This window comes from Schistocerca gregaria, chromosome 7 (genome assembly GCF_023897955.1).
Source record: "Schistocerca gregaria isolate iqSchGreg1 chromosome 7, iqSchGreg1.2, whole genome shotgun sequence".
Lineage (NCBI taxonomy): Eukaryota > Metazoa > Arthropoda > Insecta > Orthoptera > Acrididae > Schistocerca > Schistocerca gregaria.
In genome coordinates this window covers 318,159,791-318,187,742 of record NC_064926.1, presented here as the reverse complement: position 1 = coordinate 318,187,742, position 27,952 = coordinate 318,159,791, and the positions used below count along the sequence as shown (strand labels likewise).

At 42.7% G+C, this 27,952-nt stretch overlaps 1 protein-coding gene across 1 annotated transcript in view; it reads left to right on the top strand.

The window, feature by feature from the left end:
• LOC126282380 (acetylcholinesterase-like) overlaps nucleotides 1-17,874 on the top strand; it is a 49,512-nt gene extending 31,638 nt beyond the window's left edge. Inside the window, exons 6-10 of the mRNA XM_049982038.1 lie at nucleotides 2,213-2,378; nucleotides 5,641-5,819; nucleotides 8,927-9,050; nucleotides 13,420-13,552; nucleotides 17,683-17,874. Coding sequence (XP_049837995.1) covers nucleotides 2,213-2,378; nucleotides 5,641-5,819; nucleotides 8,927-9,050; nucleotides 13,420-13,552; nucleotides 17,683-17,830 — 750 coding nt within the window. The 3' untranslated portion in view covers nucleotides 17,831-17,874. The remainder of the gene's footprint in view (nucleotides 1-2,212; nucleotides 2,379-5,640; nucleotides 5,820-8,926; nucleotides 9,051-13,419; nucleotides 13,553-17,682) is intronic.
• The last annotated feature ends 10,078 nt before the right edge of the window (nucleotides 17,875-27,952 follow it).

Below are 27,952 nucleotides of genomic sequence, written 5' to 3'. Positions count from 1 at the left end.
ATGAACAGCTGCCTGTAAATCACTCTGTTTCCTTGAAATGAGTGTAGAGTAGTTAGTGCGGACCTATGGAGTATCGTCTCAGTTGTGCCACTGGATTCGTGATTTCCTGTCAGGAAGGTCGCAGTTCGTAGCAATAGACGGCAAATCATCGAGTAAAACTGAAGTGATATCAGGTGTTCCCCAGGGAAGTGTCCTGGGACCTCTGTTGTTCCTGATCTATATAAATGACCTGGGTGACAATCTGAGCGGTTCTCTTAGATTGTTCGCAGATTATGCTGTAATTTACCGTCTAGTAAGGTCATCCGAAGACCAGTATCAGTTGCAAAGCGATTTAGAAAAGATTGCTGTATGGTGTGTCAGGTGGCAGTTGACGCTACATAACGAAAAGTGTGAGATGATCCACATGAGTTCCAAAAGAAATCCGTTGGAATTCGATTACTCGATAAATAGTACAATTCTCAAGGCTGTCAATTCAACTAAGTACCTGGGTGTTAAAATTACGGACAACTTCAGTTGGAAGGACCACATAGATAATATTGTCGGGAAGGCGAGCCAAAGGTTGCGTTTCATTGGTAGGACACTTAGAAGATGCAACAAGTCCACTAAAGAGACAGCTTACACTACACTCGTTCGTCCTCTGTTAGAATATTGCTGCGCGGTGTGGGATCCTTACCAGGTGGGATTGACGGAGGACATCGAAAGGGTGCAAAAAAGGGCAGCTCGTTTTGTATTATCGCGTTATAGGGGAGAGAGTGTGGCAGATATGATACACGAGTTGGGATGGAAGTCATTACAGCATAGACGTTTTTCGTCGCGGCGAGACCTTTTTACGAAATTTCAGTCACCAGCTTTCTCTTCCGAATGCGAAAATATTTTGTTGAGCCCAACCTACATAGGTAGGAATGATCATCAAAATAAAATAAGAGAAATCAGAGCTCGAACAGAAAGGTTTAGGTGTTCGTTTTTCCTGCTCGCTGTTCGGGAGTGGAATAGTAGAGAGATAGTATGATTGTGGTTCGATGAACCCTCTGCCAAGCACTTAAATGTGAATTGCAGAGTAGTCATGTAGATGTAGATGTAGATGTAGAAGTGTTTTTAATACTAATGTATAATTTCATTGGTTGTTGGGGGAGGTTTGTGAGTTTCCAACTAGATCCTAAACAATGATACATTTTCGGACACGCTGATATCAGATTTCTGTAGTATCCTTCCCACTTACGTACATTCGAGACTTTTTCTTAAATCATTACCGAAGGTTTTGTCGGTATCTAAAAATACGTATTGTGTTCCTTGGTTAAACTATTGTCGTTTTCAGTAACTTGTAAAATTAAAATAGCGTGTCTTTTCCAAAAACCCGTACGTTTAGCAAAAATGCTTTGAAATCTACAGCTTATAATTCCGCATTATAGTTTATAATTTGTATCAAAACATTTTATTACTCTTAGTTACAGAAAAATGTTGCTTCTTTCGCATTACTTGTACGGTTGTTTTTACTTTACTTTTTTTACAGCTTTGAGGGATATTCTTTTGCTTGAAACAGTTATAAAAATGTGTCGCAGTTTAAAATGAAGCAGCATTCATCCATATGCAATTAAGTCTGCATCTGTTCCAGTTGCTTTCCTGTTTCTTGTGGCCTTTATAGCTGCCATCTTTTATATTAATACATCCACACATTTAATCTTGTATACTTTCGACACATTATAAAGTTATATGACTTTTTTTATGTTGTTTGATCGAATTGTTTCCCTTTTTGACGTGTCTTATGCTTTAAGTTACAAAGTCTTAGACTTGTGTAGGCTGAAAAAAGTATTAAATTTGCAAGATTTTACAATAGTAAAGGATGGTCGTTAATTTATGTCAGATACAACGGAGGAACCAATTTAGAAACCTGTGGTGCATTACATGTAATTACTTTGACTTAAGACTGCTAAACAACTCTTGACATAATCAGGGAAATCCTTTGAAGCATGACTAGAGAGTCATCTAAGTACTAAACAATAATACTGGCCATTGTGAAAAGAGGTGCTGCTACTATTGTAGACTAGTTCCTTGTAGTAACACGGTGCTCTAGATCAAGTGTTTGCTTTCACGTTGCTGTAGAAAGTTTTCTGAGTCAAATGATACGTTGTATACAGTTATGCCGAACCGTTCTTATTTAGACCCATGAGTAGCTAATATCTTTGGTTTTACTAACATGGCGACCTCTGTACAGGAGAAGCGATGTCCACTGCCGCTGGCGTTCCTGCCCGTCGTGGAGCCACCGTCGGACTCTGCGGTGATCGTTGAGCATCCAGCGGACGTTCTCAAGGCAGGCAGCTACAACCAGGTGCCCATAATTCTGGGCGTCACTTCTGGAGAGGGGATCATCATACCCTTCTGTAAGTAAAGTGATCTGCGAATTCCCTCGCTTTACGTACTCTGCTTGAATCATACATGACTCACTTGTATTTTTTGTAATACTTACAATCTGCATCGAGATCTGTAAAGTACAGTGTGGCGGAGGGTTTCTTAGCAACGCCGCGTTATTCTGAGTACGAGTTCTGAGTGTTTCGCCACGTTTTGCCTCAAGTATTCGATTCTTGAGAAAGTATGGTCATTGCACACTGATGAAAAGATGTACACTCTAATTCATTAAGCTTCGAGAATACTGGTCGCAGCACGTTCAAATTGCATTAGTTGCATAATTTGATAGTAGCGCTCGTAGAGTCCTAAAGTCATTAATAACATATGTAGAACATTTTCGCGTCTTGACTTTATTCTCTTTCCTAATGGGAGGTTTACTATCTTTGGCCCGAAAAAAGCATATTCTTTTTTTTCTCGGGATGTGTTGTAAATATCAATGTTTATTGATATTTCCTCTTCAAACTGGAATTTCTTCGACCAGAAATGTCGAAGAGCAAAGGCGAAGTGCCGTCGGAACGAAACAAAATTTCGTTGTAGACCTCCACGCACGGTATCTCACAGGTCAGCCGGCTCATCTGAAATGAAAATTGAGTTGACGTTAGCGAAGTATATAAGATTCTTTAGGAGTTGTACCGCGCTTAAGTTATTTGGAGCATAGGAAACAAAATGGAGGAAATTTGAAAAAAAATATGGTTATTTCCATCGATTTTCCGACTTCGACGGCCAAGTAAAATTACTTGTAGTTGATGGATCGGAATAAAATGGTACAACTAATAGACAATTTAGTTAGCTTCGCCGAAACAAAGAATCATGCCAATCGGTTCAGTAGATTTGAAGTTACGATACCGCGCGAGAGAAAAAGTCTTTTAGGGAAAAACGTGTTGAAGTTTTGACTACATATAAACGCAGTATTATGCAAGTTACGTTCTATCTGCTGTTCCGGGTCCATAAACTAGTCATTTCTCTTCCTCAAAGAGGGCGTTTTGCTCGATCTGGGCCATCCTACGCTGCTCCACAGCCGCTCGTACGGCGAGTTCCAAGCGGTTTTCGGCCTCTTGAATCCGGTGGTCGTCCGAACGCTTGGCGGACTGCAACGGATAGAGCCCCAGGGTGACGTCCATCGTCCCCTTCGTTGAAGCTGCTCACTGCCAGGAAAGTCGCAATCTGCACAGTCTTCGCACCAGAATGCAAATGCTTGGGGTCTATCTTCCAAATTAGACGCGTTCAATCTTTCATTTCAATATTGTATGTTTCCTCCCAAGCACCGGTACAATAACTCGTCCTCCGAAAGAAAAAAAACTGATGCGTGAAAAAGGCCATTTCTGGCAGTCGCATTTTTTTGTTCAACCGCGAATAACAAACATTTCCTTTCCATATTTGGAAAAACGGTTTCAGGGGTGGATTCTAAATACTTTTATGATTCCAAAAATGCAATTTAATAGAATCGTTTTTTTTTGTTTTTTTTTTTTACTAAAAGATAGCAAACCCCCCTTTAAGGCTGATCACTTCAGCTCTGATGTACACTCGTGTTCAGAAAACACGGAAGACCTTGAACGACTAGAGATGGGACGTTCATATTCACAGGATATGTGCATTAGTATGTTGTGCAGAAATGATTAGCATCTGAACCATGTCGGCCAGCGGCTTCAAGGCCAACGTCGACAGTACGACTCAACACCACCTGCCTGTAAAATGCGCATGTGGCTCTCGTTGTCGCTATAAACCGAGGGTAATGGACCAGTGAGTCTTGAGCAGAAGTGCACGATGGTTCGCAGACGTATGTGTGAACTGCACTGTTAAATCACTGAGTTAGAAAGACGGCGCATTATTGGCATGAGAGAATGCGTTACAGCCATCCGGGAAATTACTGCTCGTGTGGGACAAAGAGTTTCGGCAGTGCAACGGCTGTATGCAGAATGATTCACGTAATCTCGTATAACACGACGAGATGGTTCAGGTCGCAACACCCAGACCAGCCCTGAGAAGATCGACACCTAATTCGAATGGCATTGCTGCGCAGATCTACGGTCTCCTCAGTTCTGGCGCAAGAGTGGAATTGTGTAACACATTGAACACTATCACGGGTGACAGTCCGTCACCGTTTATTACGGCATGGGTTACGCGTGCGCCGTCCACTTCTCTGCCTACCTTTAGAAACATGCTAGACGGCAATGTTGTACAGAACGACCTCACTGAGGACAGGAATGGTATCAGACAGTGTTTTCGGACGAGTCCAGGCACACTTTGTTTGAAAATGATGGCAGCATATTCGTTCGCCGCAGACAGGGGGAGCGGAATCAGTGTGACTGCATTAGTACAAGACATATAGGACCAACTCAAGGCCTTACGGTATGGCTTGCTATTGGGTACAATCACAGTTGGTGCGTGCCCAGGGCACTGTCACCAGAATGACCAATGTGAATGACATCCTCAGACCCCTGACCGCTCTGCCTCGTGATGGCTGGGTGTTGTGTGATGTCCTTAGGTTAGTTAGGTTTAAGTAGTTCTAAGTTCTAGGGGACTGATGACCATAGATGTTAAGTCCCATAGTGCTCAGAGCCGTTTGAACCTCTAACCACACCCTGTCTGTAAAACACTCCAGACGCCATTTTTCAGTACGACAATGCACAACCACATGTTGCTGCACGAACACTTGCCTTCTTGGTGTCACAGGATGGCAGAATGTTGCCAATGTCCGCCTGATCACCACACTTGTAGGCAATCGAAAATGTGTGGACTACTGTGAAGCGACGGGTGCAACGCCGTGACACAGTGTCAACCACCACAGATGACTATTGGAACCAGGTGAATGCAGCATGGATAGCTATACAACAGGACGCCATGACTGAATTTTTGCAAAACATACTAATGTACACGTCCTGTGAATATGAACGTCCTTTTTATGGTCGTTCAAGGTGTTCTGCTTTTTCTGAGTGTGAGTAAATCTTTGTGTAACGTTCTAGGATTAAACATGCGAAAAAAAGGTAAACTGGAAAAATCTGATGCCAATACATACATGATCTTCAAAAGCCTCGCAAAGAACCACCAGGACTAACTGTTAATATAACATAGATAGGTTTGTAACGTAAACCTGTGTAGTAGCAATCACTCTCAGGGGCTAGATACTGTCCACCACAGACTATAGTACAAGCTACTAAACGTACCTTTTCGCGAACATATAATGCCATAATTAAGGTAAAAGCTCCCTTATGCTCGAGAGTTGTTTGTATATTCCAGTGTCCACTATCCTAACAGAAGAGGGTGTCGCCGACATGAAGGAGAACTTCACGGCGCTGATTGGCTCCCAGCTGCCGCTGCCCACGGAGGAACAGCGGACCCGAGCAGCTGAACAGCTGGAGCAATTCTACTTTGGGGCCGAGGGTTTCTCTACAGACGATATGCAAGCTGTTGTTGATGTAAGTCTGGTGTGCCAGTTGAGGTGAGCAAAATAGTTTTAAATCAAACGTTCAAGAAGTCGTTCACACAGGAGAATCGTACAAACATACCGTCATTTGACGATTGGACAGACTCCCGTATGGATGACGTTGTAATAAGCATCGCTGGTGCAGAGAAACAACTGAAAGATTTGAAAGAAAATACATCATCAGCTCCCCATAGAATCCCAATTCGGTTTTAAAAAGAATTCTCTACGGTATTGGCCCCTTGCCTAGCTTTATTTTATCGTGAATCTCTCCCCGGGCACAAAGTCCCAAGCGACTCGAAAAAAGCGCAATTAACTCCAATAACTATGTAATAAGAATAAAAGAATTGACCTGCAAAACTGCAGGCCAATATCCCTAACTGCAGTTTGCTGCGGAATCATTGAACATATACTCAGTTCGAATATAATAAACTTTCTTGAGACTGAGAAGCTTATGTCCAGGAATCAGCATGGTTTTAGTAAGCATCGCCCGAGCGAAATTCAGCTTGTCCTTTTCTCACATTATACACTGCGAACAGCCGGCAGCTGTGACCGAGCGGTTCTAGGCGCTTCAGTCGGGAACCGCGCTGTTGCTACGGTCGCAGGTTCCAATCCTGCCTCGGGCATGTATGTGTGTGATGTTCTTAGGTTAGTTAGGTTTAAGTAGTTCTAAGTCTAGGGGACTGATGACCTCAGATGTTAAGACCCATAGTGCTCAGAGCCATTTGAACACTGCGAACTGCGGATGAAGGGCAATAGGCAGATTTGCGGAAAGCATTTGACACAGTGACCCTTTGCAGGCTGTTAACGAAATATATGGAAGTTCACAGACATGGGAGATGTACGAAAACCTCTTAACTAATAGAACCGAGTATGTCGTCCGTGACGGCAAGTGTTCATCAGAGACAAGAGTATCGTCAGCAGTACCCAGGGAATGTGGCGGTTATTGTATATCATCAACATCGACAAGTGCAATGAATATGGATGATACGATATTCTATGGTATTCTGCGGTTTGAATTCACTCAGCTTTTTTCTTTTTTTTTTTTTTAGCAGTTGCATTGATTAGATTTTGTAAATGATACTGACGATATTATACACATGTATAATGCATTATTCAAACTATAACTTCTCCCGGATAATTATTTTATTCAAATTGCACAAGAATTCCACATGACATAGTGTAATATTGTTGACTGTAAGCTGTGTTCATATCACTAAAATTACAGATCGTACATCAGAGCATTTATAATTTTTTTGTCCTCGACGGATGTAATTATTCTTAGTAAATTGATCATGAAAAGGAACCACAGAATACCACCCGCACACAACACTGACGTATGCTACCAGAAATATTTTTCTCCGTGATTTTAGCCACATACGTCAGCAATGAAACCTTGTTCAACAATAAATACCATCAGCACTCTTCTTAAAAAAATGCAGTCTGATTCGCCTAATTTTTTCTTTTATAAATAGAGTTCAGTACCACCGGTGCACATTTATTTCTTACACATCGGAATATTGTTTGCAGTGTCAAGTAATTTAAATATGCCGCTGTAATAAAAGTTAAGATGGCGGCCAACAAAAGATAGAGGATTTCTTTTTTAATTAAGATTTTCCTTTTCCCAATAACTATTTAATCATTTAAATTCATGCCACCAATAAAAAAAATATTAAATTGTTTTGAAAATTAGTTTAACACAAACACATGCTATTTTCAACTACAGACGAAGTTGCTATATAATCGCAACTAAGAATGGCTGCGCTTCTTGCAGCTATGATAAAGCAATTCATACAAAATTATAATTAAAACAGGATGTGAATTTTCAATAATTAATCATAAATAGTTTTAACGCATTTGGCTCTATTTGTTTTTACCAGAAAAGAACATAAAAGTACAATAATTTTACATTAAATGTTTTTTTTTAATCTCAAATCGATTCGCGTCTTGAGTCGGCGATGTACATCAGAAGAAGACGACAAAAGGATTCAAAACAAAAGAAAAGAATGACATAGTTTAACAAACAATGTGAGACAAATATTGTCTCTGTTTTACATAATTATCATCTTTTTAAGAAATAATTACATAACTGAATGAATATTATTCACACGTTCAAATTCCACTCGTAATATATATCGTGGATGTTATAGGAAGTGTGATAGGACCGCTGTTCTTGTCCATATTCATCAATGATTTGGTGCGCAGGATGGGCAGCAATCTGCAGTTGTTTGTTGACGATGCCATTGTGTCCGGTAAGGTGTTGAAATTGAGTGACTGTAGGAGGGTACGAGACGGCTTAGACAAAATTTCTAGTTGGTGTGATGTATGGCAGCTAGCTCTAAATATAGAAAAATGAAGTTATTGTGGCAGAGTAGGAAAAACAAACCTGTACTGATTGGATACACTGTTAATAGTGTCCTGCTTGACACAGTCAACTCATTTAAATATATGGGCGTAAAGTTACAAACCTATATGAAATAGAACGAGAATGGAAGGACTGTGGTAGACAAGGCGAACACAGTACAAAGACTAGAAGTAATTTTCTAGTTCTAATAAATTTATGTTGTGTTTTATACGTGGAAAATACTCTCATTTCCTTTACTTAGCTCCCGTTTAGGTAAATGTAAGTTGTGCATCTCTTTTCCATTGAGTGTGACTCTGGGAGGTGAGCAGAGTATCCATCTGCCACTGCCGTAACCTCTTCCTCGGATGATAGGAAGATTCAATCCGTCGACAATAGTGTCGTTAAAGGCGAAAAGAATCAAGAATTCCCCAAAGAGCGGAAAATAAATCGGTCGTGCCCTTTCCAGATGAACCATGCCGGCATTATCTTGAACCATTTTGGGAAACGACGGAAAAACTAAATATGGAAGATAGGATTGGGATTTGAACTCCTTCTCCTCCCGAATGGAAATCCGGTCGCTTAAGCACTGCGTCTAAGTTGTGTTCTCCCAATAGTTTTGTTGTACGACGGTTCAAATGTCAACCGTTGTATTTGCTTACAGGGGGAAATAATCAGCTCTCTGAAGAACTACTCTGTATGTGTTGATGCGCTTGAATAGTGTCTCCAGATATTTCTACAAAGCAACTTTTTATTTTCAGCTGTTTTCTGACGTGTACTTCATACAACCAGCGGACTCCTTTGCAAGGGCCGTGGCGAACTCCAGCAACATACCTGTTCACTTCTATTACTTCAGCTACAACGGAACGGGCTCTATAGAATACGGTAAGTGTTCCCTACGACGCACTGCTTTTCATCTGCATCTACATCTACAAGTCGCCTGATGGTGGGCGGCGGAAAGTACTTCTGGTACCTCTCTTTGATTCCCCCCTTTGTCTGTTCCATTCGTGAATGGCGCGTGACTGCCCATAAATCCCCGTATTATTAGCTCTAATTTTTCGAATTTTCACATTGTAATCATTTGGCGAGACATATGTTGGAGGAAGTCATATGCTTTGTGCCAGACCGAATTCTCACGCAATTTCAATAGCAAATCTCTCCATAAAGCACTGTGCCTCTCTTGCATCGTCTGCGATTGGGGTTTGTTGAACACCTCCATAATGCTCGCGCACCGGCTAAACGATCCCATGACGAAACGCGTCGCTCTTCCTTGGATCTCCTCTACCACTTCTATTAATCCAACTCGGTAAGTGTGTCAGAATCATAACTTACACTCAAGAACCCGTGTTTTGTTAGCCTCTTATTTCGTGAATCAATTCCTGTAAATCTCAGCCTGACATCTCCTTATCCAACTGCTTGTTTTATGTGGTCATTCAACGGAAGGTCGTTCCAGATGGTTACTCCTAGACATTTTAATGTAGTCACTGTTGCTAGCAGTTTGTCATCAGTACTGCGATGGTACCCTAGTGAATTTCTTCTCCTACGTATGCTCGGTATGTTACATTTCTTTAGGTTCAGGTTCAACTCCCAGTCCTGGCACAATTCATCAACCACATGCAGATCCACCTGTCTTTCGATACAGGTTGCTGACGTTGCTACCTTGTTAAAGACAACCACATCATCTGCCAACATATTCATGGAGCTTCCGATATTACCCACTATATCATTTACATATACATTTTGAGAAAAGAAGTGAAACGCTCAGAAAGGCAGGAGGAAATTAAATGAAATTTCGCGGAAGGAAAACCTACGTGATGTTATTTCGTTGTTTACTAATAGAGTCAAATTTGAGTCATCTAGGCAGTATGAACCTACTTATCGATAAGACGTTGCACCCCCTCTAGCTTGGATGTGATGGGTGTCATAAAGATATAGTATCCTCTCCTGAAGCAAGCTGCGTCACAAACGTTGTAACTGGTCCTCGATATCCTGGATTTTTGTATCGCGACAGAGCTGATACCGGAGCTGTTCCCACACATGTTCTATCGAGGATACATCTGAGAATTTTTCTGGTCACGAGACGCTAGCAGTGACCCTGCAGAGGGTCTCTAAACCGTTGGAAAACTGGGACCTTTCCCCAGGCACCACCGTACTCGCAAAGATGGTTATTGTGGTTTGTGCATACTTATAGTTTTTATCCAAACACCGTGAACTCCATGGGCCCACATTCCACACTTCCCAGTCATGGCATCTCTCCAAAGACAGCAATGTGTTTTGTGTTGTTAACGGTAGTCTACGCATAGGACAATGACCTCATAGTCCGCGTTCTCTATACTCCAACCAGCTGTTGGTGATAACCCAGAATGTTGCAGGAGGTTCATTGCTTCTTCTCGAATGGCGGTCACTGATGTGTAGAGGTTACGATGTGATTGGTTCACATTACGGGGTTCCTCCCTTGTGATGGCCAGACTTGTTGGTGCGGCTTCTTGACGATACTTCAGCCTGCCCTGACGTTCCCATGCAGCCCAACATCCGAATGTCTCACAAATCTGGATACTGCACGCCTGCATCAGACGGGCTGAAGGAGCACCACTATGAGGCCCCTTCCACACTCTCTTGGGTGTCGATACCGCTGCCTCATTCTAGTACGCAGCATCTCCCTGTCCTTCACAGTGATCGTTCGACGTATAAACGCTATTCAGGCCCCTTGTATACTGTGCCAGGTCTAGTAACAATACTTAAGACGAATAGCAGCCGCCCGCTGCGGCCGAGCGGTTCTAGGCGCTTCAGTCTGGAACCGCGCGAGCGCTATTGTCGTTGGTTCGAATCCTGTCTCGGTCTTGGATGTGTGTGATGTCCTTAGGTTAGTTAGGTTTAAGTAGTTCTAAGTTCCAGGGGACTGATGATCTCAGAAGTTAAGTCCCATAGTGCTCAGAGTCATTTGACGCCACCTAACGTTATTCGATCTCGCAGCGGGACGGAACTTAGAGATATTTAAACCTAACTAACCTAAGAACATTACACACACTCATTCCCGAGGCAGGTCTCGAACCTGCGACCGTAGCGGTCGCCTAGAACCGTTCGGCCATCTCTGCCGCCTAGGATGTTAAGTCGCATAGTGCTCAGAGCCATTTGAACCATTCTTTGAACGAACAGCAACAGCATTAATGCACTCTGGTGATCGTTCTGCTTGTTTACATGTCTAATCATTTACATACCAGCCGAAATTGTGTACGTGTACGAAGTAACATTAACACCAGACCACGTCTTCACGATACTTCACTAGTCTGTGAGGCAGTGTATGCACTGACGGAAAAAAATATCAGGTAAAACCTCTCCAATTAGACTGCTGAATCCGCCCGTCATGATGTCCCAGCCAATCATGCGATACGAGTTAACTTTTTACTTGTCAGTTGCCCAGTCATTTAGCAGTCGAAAGTAGCCACTGACTACCTGTCTGGAATAACTGTTTCAGAAGAATATATTTAATATTTCAGTATTGGTGTAATGTTGTTTCAGTGTCATGATAGTGAGCGAGCATCAGGCCATCAATTCTGCTCCACGAACACAGGAGCAAAAACCACTATCTATTTGGTCTTTCATTATTATGACATCGGAACGTAAGAGCATAGGATGGATCTTTACCAGAAGGTGTTAATCGTTTCTCGCATAACTGTCCGTATCACGCTACTAACTTTGCCAACCACTTGTCTGTCAGCAAGGATTCGGTCTCTTTCAATCTGCTACGCCTCATTTCCTGAATTCGCGGTAATTCTCTAATATAATTCAGCACAGTCTTCCACGGCACAAACGTATATACTGTGGTCTCTAATTGTCAGCGGTGATAAGGAGAAACACCTTCCTACTTTTTCAGGTTCTGGTTCATTACTGTTGATCAATGATATTGCAATAGTTTTGTCGTGACCTCCAGTAAAAAGTTCGACCGTGTTTGTTAGCAATGTATCTAGTTTGTTAGCTCACGGGTAAGTAGCTAACACAGTTTCCGAGGCAATTTTAGAACACCACCTCGAGACAGTTTGTCCCTGTCATCCATTCTAAAATCATGCCTCTAACAACACATAGTTGACAGACTGAAATATTCTCCTAACCACTTCCGCATGATCGAAGACATTGTAAGTTATAATTCTGACGCTCCCTTCAAAGCGTTGACATTTAGTTTTGTTATGTAGGTGACTACAGAATAAACCAATTATATTTGTGTTTCTAATTTGACGCATATCTTTCTTCGTTATCTCATAGTTTGACTCCATATTTATCACACGAAACATTGTTGAGTTTTTCACGGCAAGTGACACTCTATAACTACTGGTGTCCTCCCCGCCTACCGAGCGAGGTGGCGCAGAGGTTAACATACTGGACTCGCATTTGGGAGGACGACGGATCAATCACGCGTCCGGCCATCCTGATTTAAGTTTTCCCTAAATCACTCCAGGAAAATGGTTCCTATGAAAGGGCAAGGCCGACTTCCTTCACTGTCGTTTCCTAATTCGATGAGTCCAATGACCTCACTGTTTGGTCTCTTCCCCCAAACAACCTAACCCACCCCTTCCCGCCTTACCGAAGTGCATTGCATTCGATATTTAAGATTTCGCTGCTATTTATTTCTAGTCATAGTCAGATTTCTGTAGCGAGTATAAATAGCCGCGTTAGTACTACCCCCAAGTGACGACCGTTCTGTAATCTTTTCCGGCACGCTTCTGTAACAATCAAGCGGACTCACTATTGACTATACGCTTAGCCTAAAGTAGCTGTAAGTGTCACGCTGCAACCTGACGTAGTCTTCTTTGTCCTTACCAGTGTACCGGTCGCTGTTGCTACTGTAGGTCATGTCTGCCTTTGTAAACGTAACGAAATAGTTTTCCTAGCATAAAATTCACAATCTTTGGTTTTCTCCTCCTTGAAAAACCACTAATTTTGTATTTAGCTGTTCTCAATATGGTCTGCATCGGTAATCGAATCATTCTATTTAGTACTTCTCTGGCAATAAGAAACAACGACGTTGTGGCTTCATCGATTACCATTTGCATACTTAACACATTTTTATTGGCAGACTGAACTATGTTGTTGAACAGTTAGCGTCAGCTACAGAAACTGTTGCACATTCTACCACGATTTTTTAACAGAAGTACTGAAAATGCCTATGCACCTGTGTAGCGGTTTTCACGAAAATTATAGTTAGGCCTTGATAGTGTGAAACATTCTCAAATATAGCTGATGTAAAAATATTTTGCAGGTATGATGCATGCCGGGGAAACCTTGTATCTGTTTCCGAATGGCATATTTGGACCAGACACGGACCCTAACTCCAACGATGGGAAGGTGGCAAGTCAGTTGACAACACTGTGGACCAATTTCCCCAAATACGGGTAAGTCCTGTGAATAATAATTCTGATTACTTAGTTTTAGCTGGCAATAGCGGCCTGAATCACTAATCACTTGAAGAGAGAGTTAATCAGGTTTTAACAGCGCCAGACTAAGGCAACAAGGCTCGTTCTCGTGAGGAAGTCACTAGCCGTAATACGACTTGCTGGCAGGGCGTTGTGTCACGGCACCCACCTGGGCTTCACTGCCAACCTGTCAGTCAGTGAGCAGCGAGTTACCGAAACACGGAACACTTCGATACAGGGCGCACATGATATATGACAAAAGTCATGACACACCTCCTAACATCGTGTCAGATCTACCCGGCGTAGTCCAGCAACTCAACGTGGTATGGACTTAATAAATTGATAAATCATTGGAGCTCTCAAGCAGAAATATTGAGCCATGCTGCCTCTACCGCCACCCTTAACTGAGAAAGTGTTGCCAGTTCAGGATTTTGTGCACAAACTGACTTCTCGATTACGTCACACAAGCTGTGATACCCAGCTTTGCTGATGGAGTTCATATGAGATTGTGTGTTAGTTGGAATAAAAGGATAAATTTTAAAGCATAAGAAGAAAAAAATACTGGAAACATACTCTAACTATTTACAATACTTGTTAAAGTAAAGCATAAGAAGAAAAAAATACTGGAAACATACTCTAACTATTTACAATACTTGTTAAAGTAAAAGAGGCAAACCTTGCTATTGATAACATATTCCGAGTATTTACGGCACTTGTTTACAAACAACATTTTCCATTTTGTTCTCCAGGGTATACAAGTACAAATGTTTTGAATTTGCTACTAGACGGCAAGCTACGTATAGTTCACCATGATAGAAGCACGAGTCTTTGAGGTTGATGCCGCAGTGTTTTAAAGTTGTCCCTGGGCTTTGCTAAATGTTAAACTGTAGGCTAATTTCACTGGAAATTCCAGGCTTTTAAAATGGAATGGCCGCTCAATAGAGATCAGTAGTATTCTGGGGATAATTAGTATGTATGTTTTGTGCTTTCCAGTCATGAGTTCGGCTTCGATGATGTTATTCGATAGCTGTTGACCGATCATCCTTGTTCCATTACATAGTTTTGGTGAGTTTAGACCTCTGAGTATTGTGATCACAGATACAACCATAAGTCGAAGTCAGTGTATGGCATTCCTGCTAGTTGCAAAGAATTTAGAAATTTTGTAGGGAAGTTCACACTTCCATCAACATCTACCATCGTGTTGATTGATTTGTGTATTCTCTGTTCATCAGGAATCTTCTCTTGAATATTAGAGTTGATATAGTTGGCAATAGTATTAGCAGCTGCCCTTCGAATAGCGAGTCCGGATTGATAAAATTGTGAACAATGTTTGGATGAGTTTCATAGATGGGTTCACTTTCAGAAGTGGCTATGTTGCAGAAATCCCTGAGTTTAATGAGGTCGGTCGTCTGGCACGTAGGATATGTGCCTTCGAATATTTGTAAGATTATTGAGTAAAATGACCTGTTGTTTCATCCTTCGATCGATCAACTCTCATATATTTTGTTAGTTGCAGTTTTTACAAGTGTGCGCAGAGACGCAATCTTTTTAAACATTTATTGATCTCCTCTGCTGGGGATAACTAGAAGTGACTGAAGAAAAATTCCTGTGACTCTGAGTAGAGCTTCTCCGAACACTTCAGGTTCCTCGCAAAACTTGTAATGTTCTGTCCACAGCTTCGAGTGATTTGTTATGAGCCATTGTGGATGTGTCTCAGAAAATAACTTTAGTTTGCTTTATAAGTTCACCCCGTCCACATGCTCTTGATATTTTACTTACCGTTATTGTTATTCGGCTATATTCAACGGCAGTTGTTGGGTGGAATGGGCAGTTGGTCCTCCTTCCATAAGTGTAGCAGCAGTGTCGGATGATGGCAGTACAAGTGCGATGTTCTTTAGCACGTATTTCCTCCGGCAATAGATTTATTAGAAAAATTTTCCTGGTTCCACCTGGTGCGTCCAAGTAAATAATTTCGCCATTGTTGTCGTCGATCCGCGCCCTGATAACGTTGATAATGTCCTTTTCGATTTTCGTTGAGGAGTGCTATGTTGTGACCGATGTATTAAAGTAGTTCGTTGATGTTGTAGCTTTTTTCCTTTGTAATTTGGAAGTTTAGCACACTGATAGCATGTTTTCGTGGTGCTTGAATCCCAAGTCGTACTAAGGTTTGATCGTTTACTACTAAACATTTATCTTCTATTAATGCAGTTTCGGCGTCCATGGATTAACAATATACGAAGTTTAAGGAAGGTTCTTTCGCACCAGATACTGAACTTTTTCTTTGTTGTAGTGTTGTCCTGTACACAAGCTTATGTTATACACTTTCGAATGGTCATCAAGTGCAAAAGCCTGTGCAGTAAAAGTACCACGTTTATGGTACGACTGCAAATACGCAGTAGGCTTAATGCTGTAATAAATCGTCGATTTTTACACCACTTGACTGCTGTAAAATATATAATAGAAGCATGTGACTGTGACACATACTGCAACTAAACTAATAACATATTCAGTTACTAGGGATGCTCCTCATACCTGATGTAACCTTAATCGGCGACTAGACTCGCGAAAATGAATAATCATTACTACCGTTTTTGGGTTTTCCATGATACCGTCATTTTATACAAAGGCTTGTGTCCTGCAGCCTTGCCATGGAGTAAATTAGCGTCATGTAGATGGGGCATCAATTTACTCATTTCGCACATGTTTCGTGGGTGGCAATAGAACAAACTTCTAGCTAGATCAAATCATGTCTGCTTTCCTGATGAAATACACACATCCTAGTGGACGTCCGTGTACGTGCTACATTGCATCAGTCCCATACCGCTTTCAAGAAGGCTTTTGCGTACTATTATCTGTGACACTGATATTTCGCTGTGTTTATAAGAGAAGACCGTAGTTTTGTGGAGCTTTAACTTCGAATGAGTAACATCGAATATGGATTATAGAAGCTTGGCCTTTCTTGGCCTAGTCTCCTGAACGTACAACCTATAGTCCAAAATCATTAACAAGGTCTATAGAAACTTCCTGGCGGACTAAGACTGTGTGCCGCACGGAGACTCGAACTCGGGACCTTTGCCTTTCGCTGGCAAGTGCTCTACCATTTGAGCTATCCAAACACGACTCACGGCACCTCCTAAAAGAAATGGCTCTGAGCACTATGGGACTTAACATCTATGGTCATCAGTCCCCTAGAACTACTTAAACCTAACTAACCTAAGGACATCACACAACACCCAGCCACACAAGGCAGAGAAAATCTCTGACCCCGTCAGGAATCGAACCCGGAAACCCGGGCGTGGGAAGCGAGAACGTTACCGCACGACCAAGAGATGCGGGCGGCAGCGCCTCACATCTTTACATCTGCAAGTACCTTGTCTCTTACTTTCCAAACTTTACAGAAGCTCTCCTGCGAACCTTGCAGAACTATTACTCCTGAAGGAAAGGATGGTAGAGCACTTGCCCTTGAAAGGCAAAGGTCCCGAATTCGAGTCTCGGTCCGGCACACAGTTTTCATCTGCCAGGAAGTTTCATATCAGCGCACACTCCGCTGCAGAGTGAAAATCCTATTCTGAAGGTCTATAGATTCCAAAATACAAACATTTAACATTTGAGTCTTCAGACTCAAGTGCCTCTATAGTTGCCACTGAACCACCCTCACGGTTCATCCTTCCCTTATTCTCACAGGGTCTACTGGGTTCCATTTTCGGACAACCAGTTGTCTTCCAAGGTGCAATGCATATCTATCACACTGCCGTTAATCTGTGTGAGGAACTTCTGTATGGCTGTACCTAGACAGTAACTTATCAACTAGAAAAATTACTAAAACAGCCAAAGAAATCATTTCATTAAAAACAGGAGAAAAATAATGAAGTAAATATGGTGTCCGTTTCCTTAACTTTTTAGAACATAGTTTTTATTACTTGTTCCTGATTTGTGACAAAATGCAATTGTTCTTCATTATATTTTGCCGTACACTAAAAATATTGGTTCAGCTCGCGTACGCATACAAACAAAGTGCAATGTTGAAGTTATCAGAGAGCAGCGTAGTTGTAGGTTATACTTCTCGCGGCTGCACATGTTATATCACAGAACTGTCATTCGTTTTCCAGGGATCCGGCTCCATCTGGAAGTCCAGTGGTATGGGAAAAGTTGACGGCGGATGCATCCAACTATCTGGATATGAAACTGGAATTTGTGACTCGTCAAGACTTTCTTAAGGAACGGATGGATTTCTGGAGAGAAATATTGTCTTCCTAATTAGTTATATGGTGTGATATCCTTTGCCATATACAACTCAGTGATAATTAAACGTTGTGATCTGTTAGGTTTATAAAACAATAAAACAATAAATCATGAAAACAATAAATCATTTCCATTTACAGCTCCAGTTCACAGGTTGTCTTTCAAAATCCTGCTTTATATGATAAATGCACTACTATAAATATTTTTCGAAGTATTTATATACTTACCAGTCTAACATATGCATTCTGCATACAAAAACCACATTGCTCATACATGTAATATCACTCTCGTAATTATTTAAATAAATCAATAGTTCCCTTACAAAAATGTGAAGTTATACAGCTTCTTGCCAACTGGTTCTTCTCCAAGAACTTACCACATGTCACACCTCGCAGCTCGAGAATCACAGAGACAGGTTTCTGAAAAACTTAAATTGAGAGATTCTCGAATTGTCATATGCAGGGCGATCCGTAGGTGTAGAATCACCTTATAAAACAAAACTGACGGATAAACAGAAATTTAGTGTGTGCTGGGTTAGGGAGAAATCCTGTGAGACTCTGTTCCCAACTAATTGGTCATTTGGGAGCACGCCATCTTGGACGCACCTCGTAATTTTCAGATGACAAATGCATCGTTTGACATAGAAGACAGACAGAAATCAGCACGAAAAAACAGTTGTGCCCTTCATTCCTCATGGACTTTAACCAACACATGTACCGGAATGCATGCTCAAATATCAACAGAAGGCTTCCTGAGGTGCGCAAAGTTTGTTATCTTCACTGCATGCACAGTTACCTTCACATGCCTCCACACAGAGACCGCTAATGCACTTAGATTCTGTGAACGCGGCGGTCACTCCACCAGATCTCTACGGGACACCAGTTTTGAGGGTAAATGAATATTCAGTTATGTCTGGAAACCTAGCTCGTGATATGATGTGGCATCATCGTCCTGTACAAACGTTTTCAAACATCAGCGACGGAAGAGCTTCTTCGTTTAACAAGTACTGCAAACGGACTGCTATTAGGATTATGTGAATGAAAAAATGCCTCACAACACGAGAACCCCACATTCAACATCTAACTATCACTTTTGAAGTAGAGGAGAGTGTTGTACCTAGAGGATAGTGTACCTAGGAACATATGATGCTTTCTGGTCTGTGTTTCACTCTAGTGACTGATTTTAGAGCCACATGAAGAAATGCGCACTAGAGAACGGCATAAGCAGTTTCCGGAATTTTATTCTGTTTTTGTTATTATGAGTCATGAGGTTGTGGTTCGTGGAGCGTTTGTAAATATAACGAGGGCTACATATTAAGTGCTCTATGACATATTAAAGCAAATGGTAACACTGTTAATTATTCAGATACAGAGTTTTATGGTGAATAAAATTCTGTGTATTTTTAATACTAGTTACATAACACGTGGGCAGGTAAGTCATATTCATGGGTTGTGCAGCATCTTGTACCATCAAGCAGAAGAAGATTTTCTACCATACAACTCATGACATTTGCTAGTGAACAGAGCTTTTAAAAGCCAAGAATTTTCTCTGCTTTTGAAACAGAAATTTGTATTGAATGCCAGTAGTCTGTATTTCAGAAACTTTTAACTTGTAACTGGTTTTTGATAGCACTTCTTCTTAATGTCATTTCACTCAATGATTATTGGTGGATAGTACAGTAATAATGTCAAAAAACTAGAACTAAACTCAATCGGAACAGGCCTCGAAAGGCCCAACGGTATCGACCGACCGCGATGTTATCCTCAGTCGATATGTGTCACTGGATGCGAATCTGAAGGGGCATATGGTCAGCACACCACTTTCCCAGCTATTGTCAGTTTACGTGACCGGATACGCTATGTCTCAGTCAAGTAGGTCCTCAACTGGACTCACAATGGCTGAGTGCACCTCGCTTGCCAGCAGCACTCGGCTGACCCAGACCTGACAGTCCTTCAGTGATCTGACGGAAACTGGTGTTAGAGGCCGCGCAGTGATCAGTTTTCGTCCAAAGTGCTAGGCGAGTTCATTCGTTTGCTTGGAAGGGGAAGCCGATATTGTTTGCTGGCTTTAGGCCAGTCGGCACTCCTCCTGCAATATTTCTCAAACGATTTTACAATAACTACACTCATGCTCATAAATTAAGGACAATGCTGATACATAGTGAAACAACGCCCTGGTGGGAGGTTTGCGGGTTTAAATCACCTCGCGGTTCTATGCCGTGATTTGACCTGCGGTCGTCGCACGGTGGCGCTGGCAGCAGTCCACATGCGCAGAGGTGTGTTGGTACATGTCAGAGTACGGTGCAGCACCTAAGTGTGCAGACGTTTTCAGACTTGCTAATAGTGACTCTGTGTTGAAAATGGCTCAAACAACACCTACTGATAACGATATGAGAGGTAGAATGTGGCGACTGGAGGTTGGTGAAACACAGCAGGTCGTAGCGCGGGCCATCTGTGTGCACAAAGTGTGATCTCAAGAATATGGCAACGATTCCAGCAGACAGGAAAGGTGTCCAGGCGCTACAGTACGGGACGTCCACTAGTGTACAACCCCACAAGAAGACCGATATCTCACCATCAGTGCCCGTAGACGGTCACGGAGTATTGCAGGTAGCCTTGCTCGGGACCTTACCGCAGCCACTGGAACAGTTGTCTCCAGACACACAGTCTACAGACGACTGAACGGACATGGTTTTTTCGCCCGGAGACCTGCAAGTTGCTTTCCACTGACCCCTTGTCAAAGGAGAGCCCGTAAAGCCTGGTGTCAAGAACACAGTATATGGTCATTGGAACAGTGGTCCCAGATTATGTTCATGGCCGAGTCCAGGAATAGTCTGAACAGTACTTCTCACCGGGTTTTCATCTGGCGTAAACCAGGAACCAGATACCAACCTCTTAATGTCCTTGAAAGGGATCTCAATGGAGGTCGTGGTTTTATGGTGCGAGATGGGATTATGAATGGTGCAAGTACAACCCTGCATGTCTTTGACAGAGGAACTATACCAGGTCAGGTGTATCGGGACGTCATTTTGGACCAGTATGTCCACCTTTTCAGGGGTGCAGTGGGTCCCACCATCCTCCTGATGGATGACAACGCACGGCTCCACCGAGCTGCCATCGTGGAGGAGTACCTTGAAACAGAAGATACCAGACGAATGGAGTGGCCTGCCTGTTCTACAGACCTAAATCCTATCGAGCACGTCTGGGATGCTCTCGGTCGCCGTATCATTGCACGTCTTCAAACCCCTAAGACACTTCATGAGCTCCGACAGGCACTGGCGCAAGAAAGGGAGGCTATACGCAAGCAGCTGCTCGACCACCTGATCCAGAGTATGCCAACCCGTTGTGCGGCCTGTGTACGTGTGCACAGTGATCATATCCCATACTGACGTCGGGTACATGTGCAGGAAACAGTGGTCATTGGTAGCACATGTGAATCGGGACGGATTTCTCAACTTATCACCAATACCGTGGACTTACAGGCCTATGTTGTGTTAGATTAGATTAGATTAATTTAGATTAGATTAATACTTGTTCCATAGATCATGAATACGACACTTCGTAATGATGTGGAATGTGTCAGGTTAATGAAAGAAGTCTGTACAAGATATTAAATTACACTAAATATTGCATGACACTAATGTTTAAGTTAGTTTTTTCCCCTCCCTTAATTTATATCTAAAAATTCAGCCAATGAGTAGAAGGAGTTGTCACCTAGAAATTGTTTTAATTTATTTTTCAATGTTGATTGACTATCTGTCAGACTTTTGATGCTGTTTGGTAGGTGACCAAAGACTTTTGTGGCAGCAAAATGGATATGATAGAAGAAGAAACAGAAGTCGATTTAGAAAGGATAGGTGGATCCAATATTAGGATTATATTTTAAGATAGCTTTGGAGGAGTTAAGTCGAAATAAGCAGAAGGGATAGATCACATTCCATCAGAATTACTAAAACCATTCTGGCAGTGGTAACAAAACAATTATTCATTTTGGTGTGCAGAAATTATGAGTCTGGCAACGTACCATCTGGCTTTCAAAAAAAATATCGTGAATACAATTCCGGACACCACAAGAGCTGACAAGTGCGACAAGTATCGCACTGTCAGCTTAACAGCGCATGCATCCAAGTTGCTGAGAAGACTAATATACAGAAGAACGGAAAGGAAAATTGAGGATGTGTTAGATGACGATCAGTTTGGCTTAAGGAAAGGTAAAGGCCCCAGAGAGACAATTCTGACGTTGTGGTTGATAATGGAAGCAAGACTAAAGAAAAATCAAGACATGTTCTTAGGATTTGTCGACCTGGAAAAAGCGTTCGACAATGTAAAATGGTGCAAGATGTTCGAAATTTCTGAGAAAAACAGGGGCAAGCTATAGGGAAAGACGTGTAACATACAATATGTCCAGCAGCCTGAGGGAATAATAAGAGTGGACGACCAAGAACGAAGTGCTCGGATTAAAAAGAGTGTAAGATATGGATGTGGTTTTCGACCCTACTGTTCAATCTGTACATCGAAGAAGCAGTGATGGAAATAAAAGAAGGGTTCTGGGGTGGAATTAAAATTCAGGGTGAAAGGATACCAACGGTACGATTCGCTGATGACATTGCTATCCTGAGTGAAAGTGAAGAGGAATTACAGGATCTGCTGAATGGAATGAACAGTTTAATGAGTACAGAATACGAATTCAGAGTAAACCGAAGAAAGACGAAAGTAATAAGAAGTAGCAGAAATGAGAACAGCGAGAAACTTAACATCAGGATTGATGGTCACGAAGTAGATGAAGTTCAGTAATTCTACTACCTAGGCAACAAAACAACCAATGACGGACGGAGCAAGGAGAACATCAAAAGCAGAATAGAACTGACAGAAAGGGAATTCATGGCCAAGAGAAGTGTACTAGCATCAAACACAGACCTTAATTTCAGGGAGAAATTTCTGAGAAGGTGAGCAGCATCCTATCGTAATGAAACCTGGAAGTATTTCACAGTCTGCTATATGCAGTAGGGTTTGCTCGTGAGCATGTACCTTATCAAGATAGCTAAATGCGGTACATGTGATGTAGCTGAAGGCCGACTTCAATATAAATTATATGTATAATCGTATGTGTTCCGAAACTACTGAAAAGTTAGGATAGCTGTACGTTAAAGAATTCTGTTCTCTCGCTCCGTGACCTCGAGCCCGATGGAACATAAATGCTTACAGTTTGTATTTCAAAGAATTGGCAAGTTATGTCTCAACCAGATGGGAGCCAATGTGTAGGTGTGCACGGCACTCCTTGCCTGAACAGGACCAATTATGTGGTGTCTGCAGTGTCAGGAGAGCACAGTTCCTGCAAAAATTCGACAGTGAGATCTGTTTCCCATAAATCTTCCACGACTTACGTTTTTTGGTGGTAGAAGATATCCTGTATAGTAGCTAAGCGATTTCTTCGTTTATTCATGATTGTCACGTAAACAGAGACGTATTCAGTCCAGGTAATGTTTGGGACAAAACGCAAGTCCAGGGGTGAAATTTTACTTTCTGGTTATGGGGTAGCTAGCTAGTGCACTCGTCCTCGTATTTCTTTTAACTGACATCGAAAGATATCCGGTTTTTTACTTAATTTCCTAATTTTTGCTGTTTTCTTGCTTCTTATTCGTAAATAACACCTTCTTATGAAGCCAGGACTCATTTAGCTCTCAGCAGTCTCTGATGCGTATCCGGTTGAGATTAAGGTGTAACTTTCCACAGATTGTCTGATGATATCTTTTTAAGTACTTGTGTAATTACACACTTTAGAGTTTCCATGGTTATCGGAAATTTTTCATAGTTGGTAATGCAGCGGGAATCATATTTACATCAAGAAAGGACGTTTCTTTCGTCGTTTGCTGAAATTCTCCTGGCTGTGACTGCAGCTGCAATTGGAACGAAGTTTGTTGTTTCATATGTGACGCCATGTCGTAGCAAACGGTGATCTATGTTGTTATAATAAACCAAGAAACACCGTCTTGACCACTTCTTTTACTACCGAATACCGTCTTCCATTTGCGCTGCAGACCATCTTCAGGTGTAAATCGAAATTAGAATTATATATTAATACCTTTAGCTGCTGACGGGCGTTGATATTATTCAACGGAGAATATATGCCCCTTCCGGAACTCGAACCCGCGATCGCCTGCTTACATGGCAGACGCTCTATCCATCTTTTTCTTTTTTTATAATCTCATTTTGTTCTATATTGTTTGTTATATTTGTTCAGGGGCGGACGTCCGATGACACACGTTCTGGTTCATCGTTGATCTGTTCACTCAGTTATTTTTTTTTTTTTTATTACAGAGGATAGCTAATTCTCTGACAAAACACGCTGAGCTACCGTGCCGGCAAGAACACAGGTTAGTGCGACTGCAGGGACTATCTCGCGCACGCCTCCCGCCAGACCCACATTCTTTCCTTATGCGTAGTGTCTCTACCCAACACACTCATTACTCGTGGAAGACATTCTTACCAAGTCCTGTAAGAGTTCTGGTGATATGTTTCAATCCGCGCAGAAGAAGGCCATGGCCGGTATTGCCAGAACTATATACTTATATGGATATTGTGTCTGTTCTTTCGGGCATGTCGGGTATATCCCTATATCTTCAGGTCTAGTTGGAACAGGCAACAACAATAAAAATTTCAAAAGGATGACCCACAAATATTACCAACAGGGACTGCAGAACAACAGTATATTATGAGAACCCACAAACACCTGGCGTCACATGTGATACCGCCGCAGAATCGTCTGAGCTTCTGGTTTAGACCTTCCACTCTGCTCCAAACGAGACGACCACGATCTTTTCTGGGAACTATGTTGCAAAACGATAGCTCTGCTTCCGCCCGGCAGAGGAGGCTAGCTCTCTCACCAAATCAGCCACCTATAGGAACAGAGGATGGACTCTGAACCTGAGAGTAAGTGTCATTTGTGCCTAGATAAGCTATGATTTTGCACGAGAAGAAGTCCATGGCCGGTATTGCCAGAAAGCCAATACTGGCTTTCTTCCCTAACCTGCCTGCTGTTTTTCTGTCACCCCCCCCCCCCCCCCAACACCCCTGTCCAGAGGGCTCGATGCTCCTTGGCGAGTTCGTGCTTGGCTACTACGGGGCTCCAGCCTTTGCAGCATCTTTTCTCTTCCGTGCTGCATATCTACTCTCTTGCTATTCCTTTGCCTCTCCCTTGCGGAACATATCAGAGATATTTGAAATGTATTCTACACATTCAGTCGCTGATATCATATCAGTTTTGTCCACTGTCTTTCGTTCTTTCCTCCTTTTTTGCCCTTCTTCTCCTATCCTTCCTCCGCTTCAGCGTTTAAGGGTCCTCTTTTTCTCCTTCCTCCCTGTGTGCTCCTGAAAGCCAGCCCAGATGTCTGACTCGTAACAGATTACTGGGTAACACGTAATTCCCAGCTGCGGTCGACAGCGTTCGCATGTACCCCCTGGTAAAGGCCAGGCCAGGGAGGGGTAATTGCCTGAGCTGCTACTTACCCTCCGTCAGGCGTTCGGGAGGTGCGACCTGAGGTGTGAACCATAACCTAAGGCGGGTGCGCCGCCTCCTGAGGGGGCTCCCAGTTGGAAGGAGCTTCCCACCAGGGACACTGATAATCATGGGGGATTTTCTCACAATGAGTCAATCATCTTTTCAAAGTCAGCGTCTACCAAATGTAAACATAATGAGACTATAGAATGAAGGCTTTCATGGCAGGTGTTGTCATCACTTAACACTTCCGGTCTGCGATGCCATGGTCCATACAAAAAACTCTCCCTTGACGTTTCACCTTCGACTGCAGAAGGCATCCACCGAGGACAATGGGCGAACTGCGACGAGAGCGCGAGTGAGCACCGTATATACAAACCATCCAGAGGGCGCCGCCGTGCTATGATCTCTGATATTGCCGACTTTCTCAATTGAAATTAATCGATTTTCACGCTGTTGCTGCAATGTTGACATCCATATCTTATATAGCTTAATGCTTCCATCTTTTCTATTAAAATTATTGCAGTGTTTGGCAATCTCAATGGCCTCTCTGTACATTCGCGCATAACAGTGCGACGTCTTTCTAAGACGGTCGTCTCACTAAACTTTATTTCATGGTCACCTTCCTGAAACACATGTTCCGCTACAGCCGATTTATCAATATGTCCGAGGCGACAGTTCCTTTTATGTTCACCCAGACAGGTGTTGACTCTTCTTTTTGTTGCGCCTATATAGACCTTTCCACAACTGTACGGAATTTTATAGACACATGGTGTAGCTAGAGGATGTCGTTTATCTTTTGCGGATCTTAAACATTCTGTTATTCTCGTGGTGGGACTGAAAATATTTTCCACATCGTACTTACTTAAAATTTTCCAATGCGATCAGTGACCTTACTCATAAATGGTAAGAACACTTTCCCATTGGGTTGGTGTCTATCCTCGTCCGTCCTGGTTGTCAGTCTAGGGCGTAGTGCACGACCTATCTCTCTGGTGGAATACCCATTCTTCTTGAAGGTCGCACTCGGGTGTTCAATCTCATTATCTAAGTAAGCTGGTTCACACATTTTGTGCGCCCTGTCTATTAATGTTTTAATCACCCCTCTTTTATGTCTTCGGTGGTGGTTAGAATCTTTCTGCAGATAATGGTCAGTGTGTGTGTGTCTTTTCTGAAAACCTTATGACAGTTGCTGACCCTGTGAAATCCTGCTATCGTTTACGAGATAGCACTTTCCTTTTGGAGACTACATCTGATTCTCAAGCACAACTGCTTGCAGATTCGCTCATTCACTGCTATCCTGTTTGTGCCAAGGCCCATTGAACGCTGAATTCTTCCCACAATGTTGTTTACACTAGGCTGCTTGATGGTCTGACTGAAGCAAAAATCCAAACTTACATCTCTGATAAAGGTGTCACTACAGTCCATCATGCGACGCAGGAAGTAGAAGAATCCATAGTGCCCACACACACTCTTTTTTTTCACTTTTTTTAGGGTGGTACTACCGTCAATGATCAAATCAGGCCATGAAGTTATCACAGTATGGCTGTACATTCCAAACCTGATGCGCTGCTACCAGTGACGTCATTACAACCACACTCGAGAGTTTTGTTGACACCCGGTTACATGCATAACCTGTGATAGGGATTCTCACGAGGGTGGTTATCAGCCTCCATCTCCCCACTGTGTTAACTGCAATGGCGACCATTCCGCCTTCTCCCATGTATCTCGATGAGCGGACTGTCCAGGAGATTTGGGTGAAGGAAAAAGTGCCTTACCCAGTCACTCACAAGATATTGGTCAGTCAAAAAACATGCATTCTACCATCTGGCACCTACAGTACTGTTCTTGCTACATCTCGCTCCACCAAGGACGTGGCTACCCCAACATGTGACCTCAAATTTGCCACCGTGATTGCGCCCGTCTTCTCCTCCAGCTGTGCAACAAGTCACCAAACTTGTGTCACACGGGGCGAACTCATCTGTATACAACTGGCAGGTCGGGAAGGATAGAAGGAATACTCCAACGAACACTTCCTACGTCCCTCCACCCAACAAATATCTGAGTCTTCCTCTGCCAACCGGAATTGGTCCAAGAAGTCAAACAAACGAAAACAGTCTTCTCCTTTGCAGACTCAGATATCCTCTTCGTCGGTGTCGCCACGCGATACCCTCCCCTGGCCGATCTCCGTATCGCCAGCGCACCACCAACCGTTTTTCTGTCCTTGACTCCACTGGCTGACAAGAGAATGCCGACGTCTCTGTAGACTTCATGGAGCAAGATCCTCCAGCCTCTGTACCCTGTAGCAGCGCGCCTTTGAAGGCTGGAACTCTTCAGGCGCCGTAATGACACTCCTTCATTTTTTCCTCGTCATGACTGCCCTCAATGGAACGGTAGAGGCCTTAGACCGAACAAAGAAGACTTGCAGCTGCTCTTAGAATTGCAATATCTCCTTGTACTCTGCCTCTAGGAAACAAAATTGCGTCCTCACGACAGCTTTGAGCTCTTGCGTTTCTTCCCAGTCCACTTTGACCTTCTCCCCAAGGATAGCATTCCATCTCATGGGGGTACTCATGCTGCTCATCTGGGATGTCGTTCATAGTCAACCCACCTCCCTGACTACCCAGCTCCAACCTGTTGCAGTTT